General features: G+C 62.9%; 1 protein-coding gene across 3 annotated transcripts in view; it reads right to left on the bottom strand.

The window, feature by feature from the left end:
* Nucleotides 1-195: 195 nt before the first annotated feature.
* MUC4 (mucin 4, cell surface associated) overlaps nt 196-18054 on the bottom strand; it is a 43022-nt gene continuing 25163 nt past the window's right edge. Inside the window, exons 16-24 of one of the 3 annotated variants that reach the window (XM_060172212.1) lie at nt 16720-16863; nt 14464-14645; nt 12444-12603; nt 10526-10705; nt 10123-10196; nt 8193-8257; nt 7852-8087; nt 3019-3181; nt 196-638 (exon numbers count right to left, since the gene is read on the bottom strand). In XM_060172212.1, the coding sequence (XP_060028195.1) occupies nt 443-638; nt 3019-3181; nt 7852-8087; nt 8193-8257; nt 10123-10196; nt 10526-10705; nt 12444-12603; nt 14464-14645; nt 16720-16863 (1400 nt within the window). In that variant the 3' untranslated portion in view covers nt 196-442. The remainder of the gene's footprint in view (nt 639-3018; nt 3182-7851; nt 8088-8192; nt 8258-10122; nt 10197-10525; nt 10706-12443; nt 12604-14463; nt 14646-16719; nt 16864-18054) is intronic. The other 2 variants (XM_060172214.1, XM_060172213.1) reach the window with 2 other exon arrangements.

The following is an 18054-nucleotide window of genomic DNA, read 5'->3' as shown; positions in this document are numbered from 1 at the left end:
CGTTGGCTAGGGTCTGGGGGGACGGGAGCAAGGGTGTGTGGCGCTGACTTGAGGACCCGTCAGGGCTGGTGCGTCCCTGTGGGGGGTCACCGAGGGCAGAAACGAGCCCGTGGCCGCGCTCCCTCTCCAGCTGCCTGCCGCCCGTCCCTGCAGTCCCTTGGGGAAACCCTGTCCTGGAGCCCACGGGTTTGCGGGCAGACACGCCAGAGGGGTGTTTGAGAGACTTTAATCAGAGGGTCTGTGTGCGTGTGGGTCTGGGGTTGAAGGTCTGTGTCCTGCCTCCTCCGGTGGCTGCTGTGCCGGGCTGGTCCGCGTCCTCCCGTGAGAGGCCGTCCTGGTGGGCAGCTCCCTCCTGCCCCTTGGAGCCCGCTTCTGATGCTGGGGAGAGTGCGGGGGGGGGTCTCTGGGAATCCCGGGCCGCAGCCACTTCTCGGGGGAGTACTCAGCGTTCCAAGTCCAGGGGGTAGGAGTACAGGGTCCTGGAGAAACCCCAGAAGCGTAGGACCACAAACACCGCGGCCCCCAGCAGCAGGAGGCCCCCCAGGGTCCCAAAGAGAATCCCCAAGAAGGCTCCGAGCTTCACGCTGAGGTTCTCACAGTGCTCGCCCCAGGCCGTGTAGATGGAGGAGGGCACACAGCTGGAGGCAGACAGAGGGCCGTCAGGGCGGGCACCATCGCTGGGCAAGTCCTCCTCCCCGGCCCCACCAGGCTGGGACCCCCACTCAGGACGGGGGCGGCCCTCAGGGAGGCTGGGGGGTCGGCGCGGCCGAGACGGCCTCCACTGGGGTCAGCTCCACCTTCGGGGGCTGTAGGGGCTGGCCACAGGGTACTGTGCACAGTGGTTAGCCAGTCTTGGCCTTTGAGCTGGAAGGGGAGAGCGGGTCTCATCTGGGACTGCAGTGGGGATGAGGTGGCATCTGGCCGGCTGGGACTGCTCTTCTCCCCCAGCGGGCTCAGCGCCACCCTCACGGGAGACCCTGAGGCAGAGTGCTGATGGGAGGCGTCCACCCTGAGTGAGTGCTCTCTCAGAGGGCCAGGAAGCCTGCACAGGGGAGTCACCCTTTCACACAAGGTGGTGGGGTGTTCGCACAAAAAACAGCCAGGGCGCAGGCGAGGGGCTGAGTAAGCTATGGTGTAGACACAATGGAATACTACTCAGCTATGAAAAATGGTGAATTAATCTTCGTCTCATCTTGGATGGAGCTTGAAGGGATGCTGTGACGTGAGATCAGCCAGGAACAGAAGGATGAAGATGGATGATCCCACTCATGGACAGAAGTGGAGAAATCAGAACAGAAGGGGACACAGAGCAGAACTTGGACTGGGGCTGGTGTGTGGCACCACAGTCAAGGACTCTGGGCTGGGGGTTCAGGTCCTGGGACAGGATGGCGGAGGAGGGCCTAGTGGGGTGAGGGTGTCGTGTGGAAACTGGGAAATGCTGCGCATGGCCAATGGCGCATCTACTGTTGACTGTAAACCATTAATCTCCCCGGTAACAGAAAGAAAAAGATGACGTCGGGGGTCTGGCTGTGGGAGTCATGTTCTGCTGCCTCTCTGGACACCGTGGGCATGTGCCTTATGACCTCTTTATTATTGGATACAGGCGCAGAGAGAGAGAGGAGACAGACACCTGCAGCCCTACTTCACTGCTCATGAAGCTTTCCCCCTGCAGGTGGGGACCAGGGGCTTGAACCCAGGTCCGCATGCACTGTGATGTGAGCGCTTAACCAGGTGCGCCACCACCTGGCCCCTTATAATATCTAAGCTTCATTTTCCTCACCTTTAAAATAGTCCTAACTCCCATTTTGTGGCATGGTGGATTTTCAGAAGTGATATAGGCTTATTATCATTTTTTCTTCCAGGGTTATTGCTGGGGCTTGGCCCTGGCTCTGTGAAGCCACTGCTCCTGAGGGACTTTTTCTCCCCTCCCCTCCCTTCCCCTCCCCTCCCCTCCCCTCCCCTCCCCTCCTCTCCCCTCCCCTCCCCTTCCTTTTCCTCCCCCTTTTCCCACTCTGTCTCTGTCTCTCCCCATCCTGTCTCTCATTCTGTCTCTCCCCATCCTGTCTCTCATTCTGTCTCTCCCCGTCCTGTCTCTCACTGCTGTCTCCCCCCATCCTGTCTCTCATTCTCTCTCCCCATCCTGTCTCTCATTCTGTCTCTCCCAATACTGTCTCTCATTCTGTCTCTCCCCATCCTGTCTCTCATTCTGTCTCCCCCATCCTGTCTCTCATTCTGTCTCTCCCCATCCTGTCTCTCATTGTGTCTCTCCCCGTCCTGTCTCTCACTGCTGTCTCCCCCCATCCTGTCTCTCATTCTCTCTCCCCATCCTGTCTCTCATTCTGTCTCTCCCAATACTGTCTCTCATTCTGTCTCTCCCCATCCTGTCTCTCATTCTGTCTCCCCCCATCCTGTCTCTCATTCTGTCTCTCCCCATCCTGTCTCTCATTCTGTCTCTCCCCATCCTGTCTCTCACTGCTGTCTCCCCCATCCTGTCTCTCATTCTGTCTCTCCCCGTCCTGTCTCTCACTGCTGTCTCCCCCCATCCTGTCTCTCATTGTGTCTCTCCCCATCCTGTCTCTCATTGTGTCTCTCCCAATACTGTCTCTCATTGTGTCTCTCCCCATCCTGTCTTTCATTCTGTCTCTCCCCATCCTGTCTCTCACTGCTGTCTCCCCATCCTGTCTCTCATTCTGTCTCTCCCCATCCTGTCTCTCATTGTGTCTCTCCCCCATCCTGTCTCTCATTCTGTCTCACCCCATCCTGTCTCTCATTGTGTCTCTCCCCATCCTGTCTCTCATTGTGTCTCTCCCCATCCTGTCTCTCATTGTGTCTCTCCCCATCCTGTCTCTCATTCTGTCTCTCCCCATCCTGTCTCTCACTGCTGTCTCCCCCATCCTGTCTCTCATTCTGTCTCTCCCCGTCCTGTCTCTCACTGCTGTCTCCCCCCATCCTGTCTCTCATTCTGTCTCTCCCCGTCCTGTCTCTCATTCTGTCTCTGTGCCCGGCCACCTGTCTCACCTGCAGCGGGGCCCCTGGGGCAGGTGCTGGCACTGGCCTCCGTTCTGACAGTAGCCCTCGCTGCAGGGGGACACGCAGGAGAAGCCGCTGGGGGCGCCGTAGTGGAGGCGGTAGCCGGCGTAGCCATCACACCGCAGGAAGGTGCTCAGGGCGCTGACGTTGGCTGTAGGGACCAGGGTTCAGTGATGGCGCCCGCTAGCAGAGCTCCGCGCCGCCACCCAGGTGTGAGGCGTGATGGGTCAGACGGGGCTGAGCAGCTGACAGCAGAGGACAGACAGACGCAGACCAGCAGGACCACGGCCAAGGAGCCCCTCCCTGGGGGATCCGCTCTGTCCCTGCAGCCCAGGCCACACTCCCTCCCCAGGGGGACCCTGCAGCCTCCCTGCCACCCTGCAGCCTCCCTGCCACCCTGCAGCCTCCCTGACACCCTGCAGCCTCCCTGACACCCTGCAGCCTCCCTGACACCCTGCAGCCTCCCTGACACCCTGCAGCCTCCCTGACACCCTGCTGCCTCCCTGACACCCTGCTGCCTCCCTGACACCCTGCTGCCTCCCTGACACCCTGCAGCCTCCCTGACACCCTGCAGCCTCCCTGACACCCTGCAGCCTCCCTGCCACCCTGCAGCCTCCCTGACACCCTGCAGCCTCCCTGACACCCTGCTGCCTCCCTGACACCCTGCTGCCTCCCTGACACCCTGCTGCCTCCCTGACACCCTGCAGCCTCCCTGACACCCTGCAGCCTCCCTGACACCCTGCTGCCTCCCTGACACCCTGCAGCCTCCCTGACACCCTGCAGCCTCCCTGACACCCTGCAGCCTCCCTGACACCCTGCTGCCTCCCTGACACCCTGCTGCCTCCCTGACACCCTGCAGCCTCCCTGACACCCTGCTGCCTCCCTGACACCCTGCTGCCTCCCTGACACCCTGCTGCCTCGCTGACACCCTGCAGCCTCCCTGACACCCTGCAGCCTCCCTGACACCCTGCAGCCTCCCTGACACCCTGCAGCCTCCCTGACACCCTGCTGCCTCCCTGACACCCTGCTGCCTCCCTGACACCCTGCAGCCTCCCTGACACCCTGCAGCCTCCCTGACACCCTGCAGCCTCCCTGACACCCTGCAGCCTCCCTACACCCTGCAGCCTCCCTGACACCCTGCTGCCTCCCTGACACCCTGCAGCCTCCCTGACACCCTGCTGCCTCCCTGACACCCTGCAGCTTCCCTGACACCCTGCTGCCTCCCTGACACCCTGCTGCCTCCCTGACACCCTGTAGCCTCCCTGACACCCTGCTGCCTCCCTGACACCCTGCTGCCTCCCTGACACCCTGCAGCCTCCCTGACACCCTGCTGCCTCCCTGACACCCTGCAGCCTCCCTGCCACCCTGCAGCCTCCCTGACACCCTGCTGCCTCCCTGACACCCTGCAGCCTCCCTGACACCCTGCTGCCTCCCTGACACCCTGCAGCCTCCCTGACACCCTGCAGCCTCCCTGACACCCTGCTGCCTCCCTGACACCCTGCAGCCTCCCTGACACCCTGCAGCCTCCCTGACACCCTGCAGCCTCCCTGACACCCTGCAGCCTCCCTGACACCCTGCTGCCTCCCTGACACCCTGCAGCCTCCCTGCCACCCTGCAGCCTCCCTGACACCCTGCTGCCTCCCTGACACCCTGCAGCCTCCCTGACACCCTGCTGCCTCCCTGACACCCTGCAGCCTCCCTGACACCCTGCAGCCTCCCTGACACCCTGCTGCCTCCCTGACACCCTGCAGCCTCCCTGACACCCTGCAGCCTCCCTGACACCCTGCAGCCTCCCTGACACCCTGCAGCCTCCCTACACCCTGCAGCCTCCCTGACACCCTGCAGCCTCCCTGACACCCTGCAGCCTCCCTGACACCCTGCAGCCTCCCTGACACCCTGCAGCCTCCCTGACACCCTGCTGCCTCCCTGACACCCTGCAGCTTCCCTGACACCCTGCTGCCTCCCTGACAACCTGCTGCCTCCCTGACACCCTGCAGCCTCCCTGCCACCCTGCAGCCTCCCTGACACCCTGCAGCCTCCCTGACACCCTGCAGCCTCCCTGACACCCTGCAGCCTCCCTGACACCCTGCAGCCTCCCTGACACCCTGCAGCCTCCCTGACACCCTGCTGCCTCCCTGACACCCTGCAGCCTCCCTGCCACCCTGCAGCCTCCCTGACACCCTGCTGCCTCCCTGACACCCTGCAGCCTCCCTGACACCCTGCTGCCTCCCTGACACCCTGCAGCCTCCCTGACACCCTGCAGCCTCCCTGACACCCTGCTGCCTCCCTGACACCCTGCAGCCTCCCTGACACCCTGCAGCCTCCCTGACACCCTGCAGCCTCCCTGACACCCTGCAGCCTCCCTGACACCCTGCAGCCTCCCTACACCCTGCAGCCTCCCTGACACCCTGCAGCCTCCCTGACACCCTGCAGCCTCCCTGACACCCTGCAGCCTCCCTGACACCCTGCAGCCTCCCTGACACCCTGCTGCCTCCCTGACACCCTGCAGCTTCCCTGACACCCTGCTGCCTCCCTGACACCCTGCTGCCTCCCTGACACCCTGCAGCCTCCCTGCCACCCTGCAGCCTCCCTGACACCCTGCAGCCTCCCTGACACCCTGCAGCCTCCCTGACACCCTGCAGCCTCCCTGACACCCTGCAGCCTCCCTGACACCCTGCAGCCTCCCTGACACCCTGCAGCCTCCCTGACACCCTGCAGCCTCCCTGACACCCTGCTGCCTCCCTGACACCCTGCAGCCTCCCTGACACCCTGCTGCCTCCCTGACACCCTGCTGCTTCCCTGAAACCCTGCTGCCTCCCTGACACCCTGCAGCCTCCCTGATACCCTGCAGCCTCCCTGACACCCTGCAGCCTCCCTGACACCCTGCTGCCTCGCTGACACCCTGCAGCCTCCCTGACACCCTGCAGCCTCCCTGACACCCTGCTGCCTCCCTGACACCCTGCAGCCTCCCTGACACCCTGCAGCCTCCCTGACACCCTGCTGCCTCGCTGACACCCTGCAGCCTCCCTGACACCCTGCAGCCTCCCTGACACCCTGCAGCCTCCCTGACACCCTGCAGCCTCCCTGACACCCTGCAGCCTCCCTGCCACCCTGCAGCCTCCCTGACACCCTGCTGCTTCCCTGAAACCCTGCCACTTTTCCTGGACCCCCGTCTGTCCTTCTCCCTGGGACCCCAGTCCGCTTTCCCCAGGACCCCCTTTCGTCCTCCCTGGACCCCCATACTGCCACAAGGGAAACAAGGTTAGTAACAGAAATGAATACTTAAAAAAACAATTTTATTGTTTTTATTTACTTATTGGATAGAGCCAGCCTGAAATTGAGAGGGAGGGGAAGATGGAGAGGGAGAGAGACGGAGAGACTGCTCTGCTTCACCACCACAAAGCTTTCCCCCTGCAGGTGGGAGCCAGGGGCTTGAACTCCGGTCCTTGTGCCCTGTACTGTGTGCACTTAACCAGGTGCGCCACTATCTGGCCCTCAGCAATGAAGCCCCCATCCCCAGCTGCAGGGCTTCAGGTACTTCTGTCTCTCTCACTCTCTATCTTCCCCTTTCCCTCTGGGTTTCTGGCTGTCTCTACCCAACAAATAAATAAATTAATGTAACAAAATATTGTTAAGTCTCAACAGTAAACATATTGTATGTGTATAATAAAATTTGCAGGCAGACACCCTCCCTCGTGTGTCCTGGAGCCTCCCCTCCCCAGAGCCCTGCCCCACTAGGGACAGACAGACACAGGCTGGGGGTGTGGATCCACCTGCCAACACCCATGTCCAGCGGAGAAGCAGTGACAGAAGCCAGAACTCCCACCTGCTGATCCCCATAGAGAATTTGTGTCCCTGCTCCCAAGGGGGATAAAGAACAGGGAAGCTTCCAGTGGAGGGGATGGGACAGGGAGCTCGGTGGTGGGAACTGTGTGGAATTGTGCCATTCGTATCCTATGGTCTTGTCAATATTTCCACTTTATAAGTAAAATCTAAGTAATCAAATAAAGTGAAATTTAAAAAAAGAAGAGAAGAAATAGCAGAGCTTGGTTTTGTCTCTCTGACTCTGTCCCTGTCGCTCTCTCCTTCATTAAAGTAAGTAAACGAGAACAGGTGAAGGCCTAGACCTGGGGCATCTCTCTGGGAAGCCATCTAAGGTTCTCTGCCTTCCGGCTCTTGGCTCCAGGGGCTGCTGGGTAAACGCTGACCATCACTTTCAAACATGACCAGAACAAAACTAACAGAGCTTCTCTCCTGCCCGTAGCTCAGCCCCAGACTGTCTGTCCCGGCTTTGCCTCCACTGAAATGTCCGGCTCCCAGCTCGGCCCTGCAGCTGTGCCCAAGGGTCCCATCAGGGTGACCCAGCCTCTGCCCTGCAGCTGTGCCCGAGGTCCCCAGCAGGGTGACCCAGCCTCTGCCCTGCAGCTGTGCCTGAGGTTCCCGGCAGGGTGACTCAGCCTCTGCCCTGCAGCTGTGCCCGAGGTCCCAGCAGGGTGACCCAGCCTCTGCCCTGCAGCTGTGCCCGAGGTCCCCAGCAGGGTGACCCAGCCTCTGCCCTGCAGCTGTGCCTGAGGGTCCCGGCAGGGTGACCCAGCCTCTGCCCTGCAGCTGTGCCCGAGGTCCCAGCAGGGTGACCCAGCCTCTGCCCTGCAGCTGTGCCTGAGGGTCCCAGCAGGGTGACCCAGCCTCTGCCCTGCAGCTGTGCCCGAGGTCCCAGCAGGGTGACCCAGCCTCTGCCCTGCAGCTGTGCCCGAGGTCCCCAGCAGGGTGACCCAGCCTCTGCCCTGCAGCTGTGCCCGAGGTCCCGGCAGGGTGACTCACCAGCTTGAATACTGTGCACGTCCCCTGCGGACAGGGGGTAGAAGGCCACGTTCGTCCTGGGCCCTGAGCTCCTGCCCCACCCCTGCCGGGGAGCCTGAAGCAGGAAGGCCGCCAGCACCTCAGGCAGCAGCCGCTGGTTCAGGAAATCGATGACGGGGCCCCCAGGGCGATACTGGAACTCAGAGATGACCACCCATTGCTGGAGGGGCCTTCCCGAAGCCAGCACCCACCTGGAGCTGTGGGGAAGGGAGGGGTGTGGTGAGATGGGTGAGGGGCAGAGGCCGGGGCACAGGGTGCGGGCGGGACAGGGTGGGGGCTGCGCCGGCCGGGCTGGCTCTCACATCAGCTGCACTTGGCTGTTCCGCAGGAAGGCTCTGACGTCCAGGCCGCGCAGTCTGTGAGCCACCTGCAGCAGGGCAGGGGTGTGGCCATGAGGCCCGGAGACAAGACCCCCCCCACGCCGCCCCTGCACACACCGCTCTGTCCTTTGGAGCCTCAGGCAGGAGGGTCTCTGCGTGACCACTGTGCTCCCCACCCTGCACGGTCCCTGCCTGTCCAGGGCTCTGCCCCACACCACCCCACAGGCCCGGTGAGGACGGGCACGGCCACCCCTGCCCTCCCCAGTGCAGTCAGCTGACTGCTCAGCCAGAGCAGGGGGCAGGCGTGGGGGGCAGGTGTGAGGGGGCAGGCGTGAGGGGGCAGGCGTGAGGGGGGCAGGTGTGAGGGGCAGGTGTGAGGGGGGCAGGTGTGAGGGGGCAGGTGTGAGGGGGCAGGTGTCGGGGGGCAGGTGTTGGGGGGGCAGGTGTGAGGGGGCAGTTGTGAGGGGGGCAGGTGTGAGGGGGGCAGGTGTGAGGGGGCAGGTGTGAGGGGGCAGGCTTGAGGGGGCAGGCGTGAGGGGGCAGGTGTGATGGGCAGGTGTGAGGGGGGCAGGTGTGAGGGGGGCAGGTGTGGGGGGGCAGGTGTGAGGGGGCAGGTGTGAGGGGGCAGGTGTGAGGGGGCAGGTGTGAGGGGGGCAGGTGTGAGGGGGCTGGCGTGAGGGGGCAGGTGTGAGGGGGCAGGTGTGAGGGGGGCAGGTGTGGGGGGACAGGTGTGAGGGGGACAGGTGTGAGGGGGCAGGTGTGAGGGGGCTGGCGTGAGGGGGCAGGCGTGAGGGGGCAGGCGTGAGGGGGGCAGGTGTTGGGGGGCAGGTGTGAGGGGGGCAGGTGTGAGGGGGGCAGGTGTGAGGGGGCAGTTGTGAGGGGGCAGGTGTGAGGGGGGCAGGTGTGAGGGGGCAGGTGTGAGGGGGCAGGCGTGAGGGGGGCAGGTGTGAGGAGGCTGGCGTGAGGGGGCAGGTGTGAGGGGTGCAGGTGTGAGGGGGCAGGCATGGGGGGCTGGTTTGAGGGGGACAGCTGTGAGGGGGGCAGGTGTGTGGGGGGGCTGGTGTGAGGGGGGCAGGCGTCAGGGGGCCGGTGTGAGGGGGGCTGGTGTGAGGGGCAGGTGCAGGGGGAGGTGCATGGGGCAGGTGTATGGTGCATGTGTAGGCAGAAGGGGCAGTGGGAGTTGTCGGGGGTAGGTGCAGGCCAGGTGCCTATGCAGGGGAGGCCAGGTGCGGGGCAGGTGCAGGCCTGGTGCCTGTGCAGGGGTGGCCAGGTTCAGGCCAGGTGCAGGGCAGGTACAGGGCAGGTGCAGGGCAGGTGTAGGGCAGGTGCAGGCCAGGTGCAGGCCAGGTGCCTGTGCAGGGGAGGCCAGGTGCGGGGCAGGTGCAGGGCAGGTGTAGGGCAGGTGCAGGGCAGGTGCAGGGCAGGTGCCTGTTCAGGGGAGGCCAGGTGTAGGGCAGGTGTAGGGCAGGTGCTGGGCAGGTGCAGGGCAGGTGCCTGTGCAGGGGAGGCCAGGTGCGGGGCAGGTGCAGGGCAGGTGTAGGGCAGGTGCAGGGCAGGTGCAGGGCAGGTGCCTGTTCAGGGGAGGCTAGGTGTAGGGCAGGTGTAGGGCAGGTGCTGGGCAGGTGCAGGGCAGGTGCAGGGCAGGTGCCTGTGCAGGGGAGGCCAGGTGCGGGGCAGGTGCAGGGCAGGTGTAGGGCAGGTGCAGGGCAGGTGCAGGGCAGGTGCCTGTGCAGGGGAGGCCAGGTGTAGGGAAGGTGTAGGGCAGGTGCAGGGCAGGTGCAGGGCAGGTGCAGGGCAGGTGCATGTGCAGGGGAGGCCAGGTGCAGGCCAGGTGCAGGGCAGGTGCGGGGGTAGACTGGCCAGAGCCCCTGAGCAGGCCATGGTGGCCCCGCCGAGCCCAGCATGGACTGACCGAGGCGTCCACGTCGGCCTTGGAGGCATTCTCCTCTTCACGGAGCCGGAGCTCGATCACCCTCAGGGGAAGCTCTGGGGATGGACGGAGAAGCCAGTTCACCCGGTGGCGTCCCCACTCGCCCAGACTCCCCCTGGGGTGGGTGCCCCAAGCAGGGAGATGAAGCCGCCACCATGAAGCCGACGGAGTGCCGGGCCCACCCCGCTGTGGACCCACTCCTCCACACACCCAAGACCCACAGCCGGCTGCCAGGTGCCCTCACCAGCTCGCGGGGCCTAGGCCTGAGCAGCACCGCCCGAGGGCAGATGGGCTTAGTCTGAGGCTGTGCAGTGCCCTGACCCCAGCACCCACCCCAGCCGCTCCTACAACACGGGAAGCACGGTGCCCGGCTGGGGGCGCGTACCCTTCCGGAGTGTCGGAGTGAAGTTGTTCCCAGCCAGGAAGCAGCGAGGGTCGCTGAAGGCGGGGGGGCAGGTGCAGGTGGGCTGGCAGTCCGGGCTCTGGGACAGGGAGCAGTGGCCCTGGTTGTAGCAGAAGTTCTTGGGGCAGGACTTGTTCTGGCAGAAGACGGCGCTGTCCAGGGCTGAGGGGGAGCAGAGGGGTCAGCAAGGCAGGACGGCCCAGAGATCCCCCAGACCCCTGAATGGCCAGTCAGAGGGGTCAGCAAGGCAGGACGGCCCAGAGATCCCCCAGACCCCTGAATGGCCAGTCAGAGGGGTCAGCAAGGCAGGACAGCCCAGAGATCCCCCAGACCCCTGAATGGCCTGTCAGAGGGGTCAGCAAGGCAGGACGGCCCAGAGATCCCCCAGACCCCTGAATGGCCAGTCAGAGGGGTCAGCAAGGCAGGACGGCCCAGAGATCCCCCAGACCCCTGAATGGCCAATCAGAGGGGTCAGCAAGGCAGGACGGCCCAGAGATCCCCCAGGCCCCTGAATGGCCAATCAGAGGGGTCAGCAAGGCAGGACGGCCCAGAGATCCCCCAGGCCCCTGAATGGCCAATCAGAGGGGTCAGCAAGGCAGGACGGCCCAGAGATCCCCCAGGCCCCTGAATGGCCAATCAGAGGGGTCAGCAAGGCAGGACGGCCCAGAGATCCCCCAGACCCCTGAATGGCCAATCAGAGGGGTCAGCAAGGCAGGACGGCCCAGAGATCCCCCAGACCCCTGAATGGCCAGTCAGAGGGGTCAGCAAGGCAGGACGGCCCAGAGATCCCCCAGACCCCTGAATGGCCAGTCAGAGGGGTCAGCAAGGCAGGACGGCCCAGAGATCCCCCAGGCCCCTGAATGGCCAATCATCTTGTTATCTTTCCTCTCTTCTGGCTTCTCTAGGCCTCATGCTTGAATCTGAGGGAGTGAGTGTGAGTGTGAGTGTGTATATGACAGTGTGTATGAGTGTGTGAGTGTGAGTGTTTTGTGAGTGAGTGTGTGAGTGAGTGTGTGTGTGTGTGAGTGTGAGTGCGTGTGTGTCATCATGTGTGTGGTGGTCATGTGACTGTGTGTGTGTGAGTGTGAGTGTGTCATCATGTGTGGTGGTCATGTAGCTGTATGTGTGTATGAGTGTGTCATGTGTGTGGTGGTCATGTGACTGTGTGAGTGTGTCATCATGTGTGTGGTGGTCATGTGGCTGTGTGTGTGTATGAGTGTGTCATCATGTGTGTGGTGGTCATGTGGCTGTGTGTGAGTGTGTTATCATGTGTGTGGTGGTCATGTGGCTGTGTGTGAGTGTGAGTGTTTCATCATGTGTGTGGTGGTCATGTGGCTGTGTGTGTGTGAGTGTGAGTGTGTCATCATGTGTGTGGTGGTCATGTGGCTGTGTGTGTGTGAGTGTGTCATCATGTGTGTGGTGGTCATGTGGCTTTGTGTGTGAGTGTGTCAACATGTGTGTGGTGGTCATGGGGCTGTGTGTGTGTCATCATGTATGTGGTGGTCATGTGGCATGATGAGTGTGTGTGTGTCATCATGTGTGTGGTGGTCATGTGGCTGTGTTGTAGAGAACTCATAGCTCAGGACTTCAGGTCACTTTCCCTTCACAGACAGACAGAGATCCCAGGACCAGAGTCTTCTCTGTGGCCCGAGCACCTTCCTGGCCATGCGCATGGCACACAGGACGCAGTGGGCACCCACCTGCCTGCTGGGCCATCTCCTAGCCCCAGGACGCGGGCTCTGTCCTGGGACTCCGAGCAGCCGCGGCCTCCTGTGCCCCGGGCAGCTGCTCTCCTCAGCCCCCAGCCCCTGCCTCCAGCACCCGGGCCCAGGAGAGGTGGCAGCTGTCCTGTGCCGCGGTGTCAATGCCCGGCCTCCGCCCGACCCTGCTCGCAGCTCACCCGCACAGTGACGTCCGTCCCCAGTGAAGCCAGGGGGGCAGGCCTTGCACCCTTTCTCCGGGGTGCAGGCCACACCCGGGTAACACAGCTCCTCACAGGGGTCCCTGGGATGCTCGCAGGTGCGGCCGAAGGTCCCCGGGTCACACAGGCAGTCGGCCACCTGGGACGGCAGATGGGGAGGCTGAACTCCTCAGATCCCGGGCTCTGACTGACCCTCAGGCCGGGACCGCGGACCCTGTCTCTCATCTACTATTATGCAATGAATGCCTTGGTTATTTTAAGGGAGAGTGACTAGCAGAGCAGCTAAGTGACCACAATCACTGGTTTAAATGTATTTCTTGGAGGATCAACGATTTAAAAAATTAATTATGGGGGAGGGGGAGACAAATAGTGGTTATGAAAAGGCACTGACTCAACTGGTCCAGCAACACCGGGCAGAGGAAGGCCCAGAGAAGAGCTGGGCCCTCACCTCCTCACAGCCCAGAGCAGAGCTGGGCCCTCACCTCCTCACAGCCCAGAGCAGAACTGGGCCCTCACCTCCTCACAGCCAAGAGCAGAGATGAGCCCTCACCTCCTCAGAGCCCAGAGCAGAGCTGGGCCCTCACCATCTCACAGCCCAGAGCAGAGCTGGGCCCTCACCTCCTCACAGCCCAGAGCAGAGCTGGGCCCTCACCTCCCTGCAGCCCAGAGCAGAGCTGGGCCCTCACCTCCTCACAGCCAAGAGCAGAGATGAGCCCTCACCTCCTCAGAGCCCAGAGCAGAGCTGGGCCCTCACCATCTCACAGCCCAGAGCAGAGCTGGGTCCTCACCTCCTCATAGCCCTGAGCAGAGCTGGGTTCTCACCTCCTCACAGCCCAGAGAAGAGCTGGGTTCTCACCTCCTCACAGCCCAGAGCAGTGCTGGGCCCTCACATCCTCTTGGCCCAGAGCAGAGCTGGGCCCTCACCTCCCTGCAGACCAGAGCAGAGCTGGGCCCTCACCTCCTCACAGCCCAGAGCAGAGCTGGGCCCTCACCTTCCTGCAGCCCAGAGCAGAGCTGGGCCCTCACCTCCTCACAGCCCAGAGCAGAGCTGGGTCCTCACCTCCTCACAGCCCAGAGCAGAGCTGGGCCCTCACCTCCTCACAGCAAGAGCAGAGCTGGGTACTCACCTCCATGCAGCCCAGAGCAGAGCTGGGCCCTCACCTCCCTGCAGCCCAGAGCAGAGCTGGGCCCTCACCTCCCTGCAGCCAAGAGCAGAGCTGGGCCCTCACCTCCTCACAGCCCAGAGCACAGATCGGCCCTCACCTCCTCACAGCCCAGAGCAGAGCTGGGCCCTCACCTTCCTGCAGCCCAGAGCAGAGCTGAGCCCTCACCTCCCTGCAGCCCAGAGCAGAGCTGGGCCCTCACCTCCTCACAGCCCAGAGCAGAGCTGGGCCCTCACCTCCCTGCAGCCCAGAGTAGAGCTGGGCCCTCACCTCCCTGCAGCCAAGAGCAGAGCTGGGCCCTCACCTCCTCACAGCCCAGAGCAGAGCTGGACCCTCACCTCCCTGCAGCCCAGAGCAGAGCTGGGCCCTCACCTCCCTGCAGCCTAGAGCTGAGCTGGGCCCTCACCTCCTCACAGCCCAGAGCAGAGCTGGGCCCTCAACTCCCTGCAGACCCCGTCTCTGCCCCCCATGCTCACCTCCCTGCGGACCCCGTCTCTGCCCCCCATGCTCACCTCCCTGTGGACCCCATCTCTGCCCCCCATGTTCACCTCCCTGTGGACCCCGTCTCTGCCCCTCATGCTCACCTCCCTGCACACCCCGTCTCTGCCCCCCATGCCCACCTCCCTGCAGACCGTGTTTCTACCCCCCATGCTCACCTCCCTGCACACCCCATCTCTGCCCCTCATTCCCACCTCCCTGCACACCCCGTCTCTGCCCCCCATGCTCACCTCCCTGCGGACCCCGTCTCTGCCCCCCATGCTCACCTCCCTGTGGACCCCATCTCTGCCCCCCATGCCCACCTCCCTGCAGACCCCGTCTCTGCCCCCCATGCTCACCTCCAGGGAGGAGTTGCCCACCCTGCGGGTCTGGTTGTATAAGCACTGGGCCTCCTCTCTGCACACGCACACCACCGTCTTCAGCCTGAGGACAGAGGCCAGGCTGCTCCTGTTGCTCCTTGCCAGAATCTCCAGCGTGCAGGGCTCCAGCTGCTCTGGCCTCCACAGTAACGTCCCGTCCTCTGCGTCAGGGGTGGGCAGCGCTGAGCGTTGGCCTCCCTGCCCTGCTGCCAGCCCAGGTGTGGAGTCTGGGCTCCCGGAGGCCGTTGCCACCGGACCCTTTCTGCCCTTTCTTCATGCCTCTCCTGAGCGAGGCCACCTCCCCGGGACGATCACTCTGACCACCTGGGGCACTCCACACAGGGGAGCCTGCTGCCCACCACGGGCCTCCACACGGCCAGCCTGCCCGGGTCTGTGCCAGGCGGGGCCCACGGGGGCAGGAGGCTCCTTCCTGCTGCCACTGCAGGGAAGCTCGAACCCTGCGCCAGCCCCTTCCCTGTCCCTCACTCGCCCCCTCTCTGGGCCTGGGGACAGTGCTCTCTCAGCACAGGGGGACTGAGCAAACCTCTCTTCCTTGTTCCATTTTTTTAAAAATAGGATTTCCTGGGCAGACGCCCTCCCCCATGTGTCCTGTAGCCTCCCCTCCCCAGAGCCCTGCCCCACTAGGGACAGACAGACAGACACAGGCTGGGGGTGTGGATCCACCTGCCAACACCCGTGTCCAGCGGAGAAGCAATGACAGAAGCCACAACTCCCACCTTCTGCTCCCCATAGAGAATTTGGGTCGTGGTCCCGGAGGGATAAAGAAGTGGGGGGCTTGGCTTCCAACGTAGGGAAGGGGACAGGGAGCTGTGGTGGTGGGAACTGTGTGGAGTTGTGCCCCTGTCACCCCACAGTCTTGTTCATCATGATTAAATCACTGATAATAAAATGCTGACAGCAAAGCAGTGAGAGAGATGTGACACAAAGGTCTGCATTTCTCTGCTTCTTAGTCGCCATTTACTTCTACGGCGAGATTTCTTCTATTCGGGGATAGTAATTATGTCAGCATCTTACTTGTTTGCTTACTTTATTGTCACCAGGATTTTCTCTGGGACTCAGTTCCTGCATGAAAACCCAACACCTACATTTCCCCCTTTTTCCTTCCCTCTGTTGGATAGGGCAGAGAGAAATCGAGGGACAGAGGAGACAGAGACACACCTGCAGCCCTGCTTCCGTGCTCGTGAAACTTCCCCCCTCGAACCCGTGTCCTTGCACACGGTAACATGCACTTAGCCGGGTGCACCCCTGCCCGGCCCCTCCGTATTTCTCTAACTGTCACTCCACAGCACAGCTCTTTCAGCAGACGCGAAGCGCTCAGAATTAACATCTGCTAGCCGCCGTGCCACTCAGCGCCTCTCTGATCACATGAAGACGGCTGGCAGCGGGGCACTGAGGCCACTGGCCACTGTGGGCGCCAGCCCTGCCGCAAGGGAGAGCTTCTGCAGCGTGGGTGGGCGGGCGCTGTGCGCTTCTTTTTACCTCTCCCTCCACCACCACCTCTTTACTCACCTCCAGAGAATACAAAAGAAAAGAAAAAGAAAGGAAGAAAGAGAAAGGAAAGAGAGATGCCTGCAGGAGATTTGTAGTGCGGGCACTGAGCCCCAGCAGCAGCCTGGTGGCAAAAAGTAAATAAAGTAAATAAAGTAAATAAAATAAAATAAGACTGTGGGGGCCGGGGGTGCACCCGGCTAAGCACATACAGTGCAGCTGTAAACACCCGGCCCAAGCCCTTCACGCCTGAAGCCTGTCTGCAGGTGCCTCCCTCCCTTTCTCCCTCTCCCTCTCCCTCTGTCTCTGTCTCTCTCCCTCTCCCGCTCCCTCTCTCCATCCCTCTCTCCCCCTCCCTCTGTCTCTCTCCCTCTCCTGCTCCCTCTCCCTCTCTCTCTCTCTCCCTCTCCAGCTCCCTCCCTCTCTCTCTCCCTGTCCCTCTCTCCTTTTCTCCCTCCCTCTCCCTCTCCCTTGCCCTCTCCCCCGTCTCGTCTCCTCTCCTCTCTCGCCTCTCTGTCCTGTCCAATAAAATGGAACAATGGCCGGCCGGGAGCAGTGGGTGCCCAGTGCCGCCCAGTCCGTGCCCCTCGCGGTGGGCGCCTAGTACCGGGCGGCCTTTCCTGTGGCCAGCGGCCTGGACACACCGGAAGGGGGCCCTGGACGCCCAGTCACGGCGCTGCACGGCGCCCCCCCCCCCCGCCCCCGCCCGCGGCCAGGCCGCTGCACCTGCGAGCTGGAAGTTCTTGCAGCGGGTCCTGAGCCCGAGCCGGGCGTCCGCGTCTGGGGGGCTGGTCGTGTACACAGCCCGCGTGGGCCGGCCCCGGTAGATGTGCACCTCACGGGGGCCGCGGACGGCGGGCGGGTGCTGGTCTGCAACAGACGAGGGGGACCCTCACACCTCCCTTTACAGCCTCCTCCCTCTCCCTCCCTCTGTCTCCCTCCCCCTGTCTCCCTCTGGCTCCCTCTCTCTGTCTCTCCCGCTCTCTGTCCCTCTCTGTCTCCCTCTCTCTCTCCCTCTCCCCCTCTCTTCTCTCCCTCTCTGTCTCTCTCTCTCCCTCTCCCCCTCTGTCTCCCTCTCCCCCTCTCTCTGTCCCTCTCTGTCTCCCTCTCTCCCTCTCTCCTCTTTCTCCCTCCCTCTCTCCTCTCTCCCTCTCTTCTCTCTCCTTCTCTCCTCTCTCTCCCTCTCTCCTTTCTCTCCCTCTCTACCCCTCTCTCCCTCTCTCCTCTCCCCTTCTCTCCCTCTCTCTCTCCCCTTCTCTCTCTCTCTCTCTGTCCCTCTCTCCTCTCCTTCTCCCTCTCTCTCTCTCTCCCTCCCTCTCTCCTTTCTCTCCCTCTCTCCCCTTCTCTCCCTCTCTCTCTCCTCTCTCTCCCTCTCTCTCTGTCCGTCTCTCCTCTCTCTTCTCTCCTTCTCCCTCTCTCTCTCTCTCCCTCTCTCCTCTCTTCCTCTCTCCTCTCCCCCATCTCCTCTCTCCATCTCCCTCTCTCTCCCCCTCTCTCTCTCCCTCCTGCCCCTGTGAGGTGTCCTGGGCAGAGCAGGCTGGGCTGGCTCCATTTCTATACTCTGCCTCAGACAGGGCCGACTGCGGGTTCTCTCCTCACAGGCTGCTGTGCTGGGAAGTGACTCAGGGCTAAGCCTTCCGACAGCAGCGTCTCCTCAGGGAGTCGGCTGAGCCCCGAGGGTGGCGTCTGGCTGGGCGCAGGGGGCACCTTCCGCAGGGCTGGAGTCAGCTACCTACAGCGCCGCCTCAGCACCTGCTTCTAAACTCTAGTAGGGAGTCGGGCGGCAGCACAGCGGGTTAAGCACAGGTGGCACAAAGCACAAGGATCCTGGTTTGAGCCCCCGGCTCCCCACCTGCAGGGGAGTCGCTTCACAGGCGGTGAAGCAGGTCTGCAGGTGTCTGTCTGTCTCTCCCCCCTCTGTCTTCACTCCTCTCTCCATTTCTCTCTGTCCTATCCAACAACAACGACGTCAATAACAACAACAATGATAAACAACAAGAGGAACAAAATGGGAAAACGGCCTCCGGGAGCAGTGGATTCATGGTGCAGGCACCAAGCCCA

This window comes from Erinaceus europaeus, chromosome 14 (genome assembly GCF_950295315.1).
Source record: "Erinaceus europaeus chromosome 14, mEriEur2.1, whole genome shotgun sequence".
NCBI lineage: Eukaryota > Metazoa > Chordata > Mammalia > Eulipotyphla > Erinaceidae > Erinaceus > Erinaceus europaeus.
Note: the sequence above shows the minus strand (reverse complement) of the source record. Positions and strands in the feature narration are given on the sequence as shown.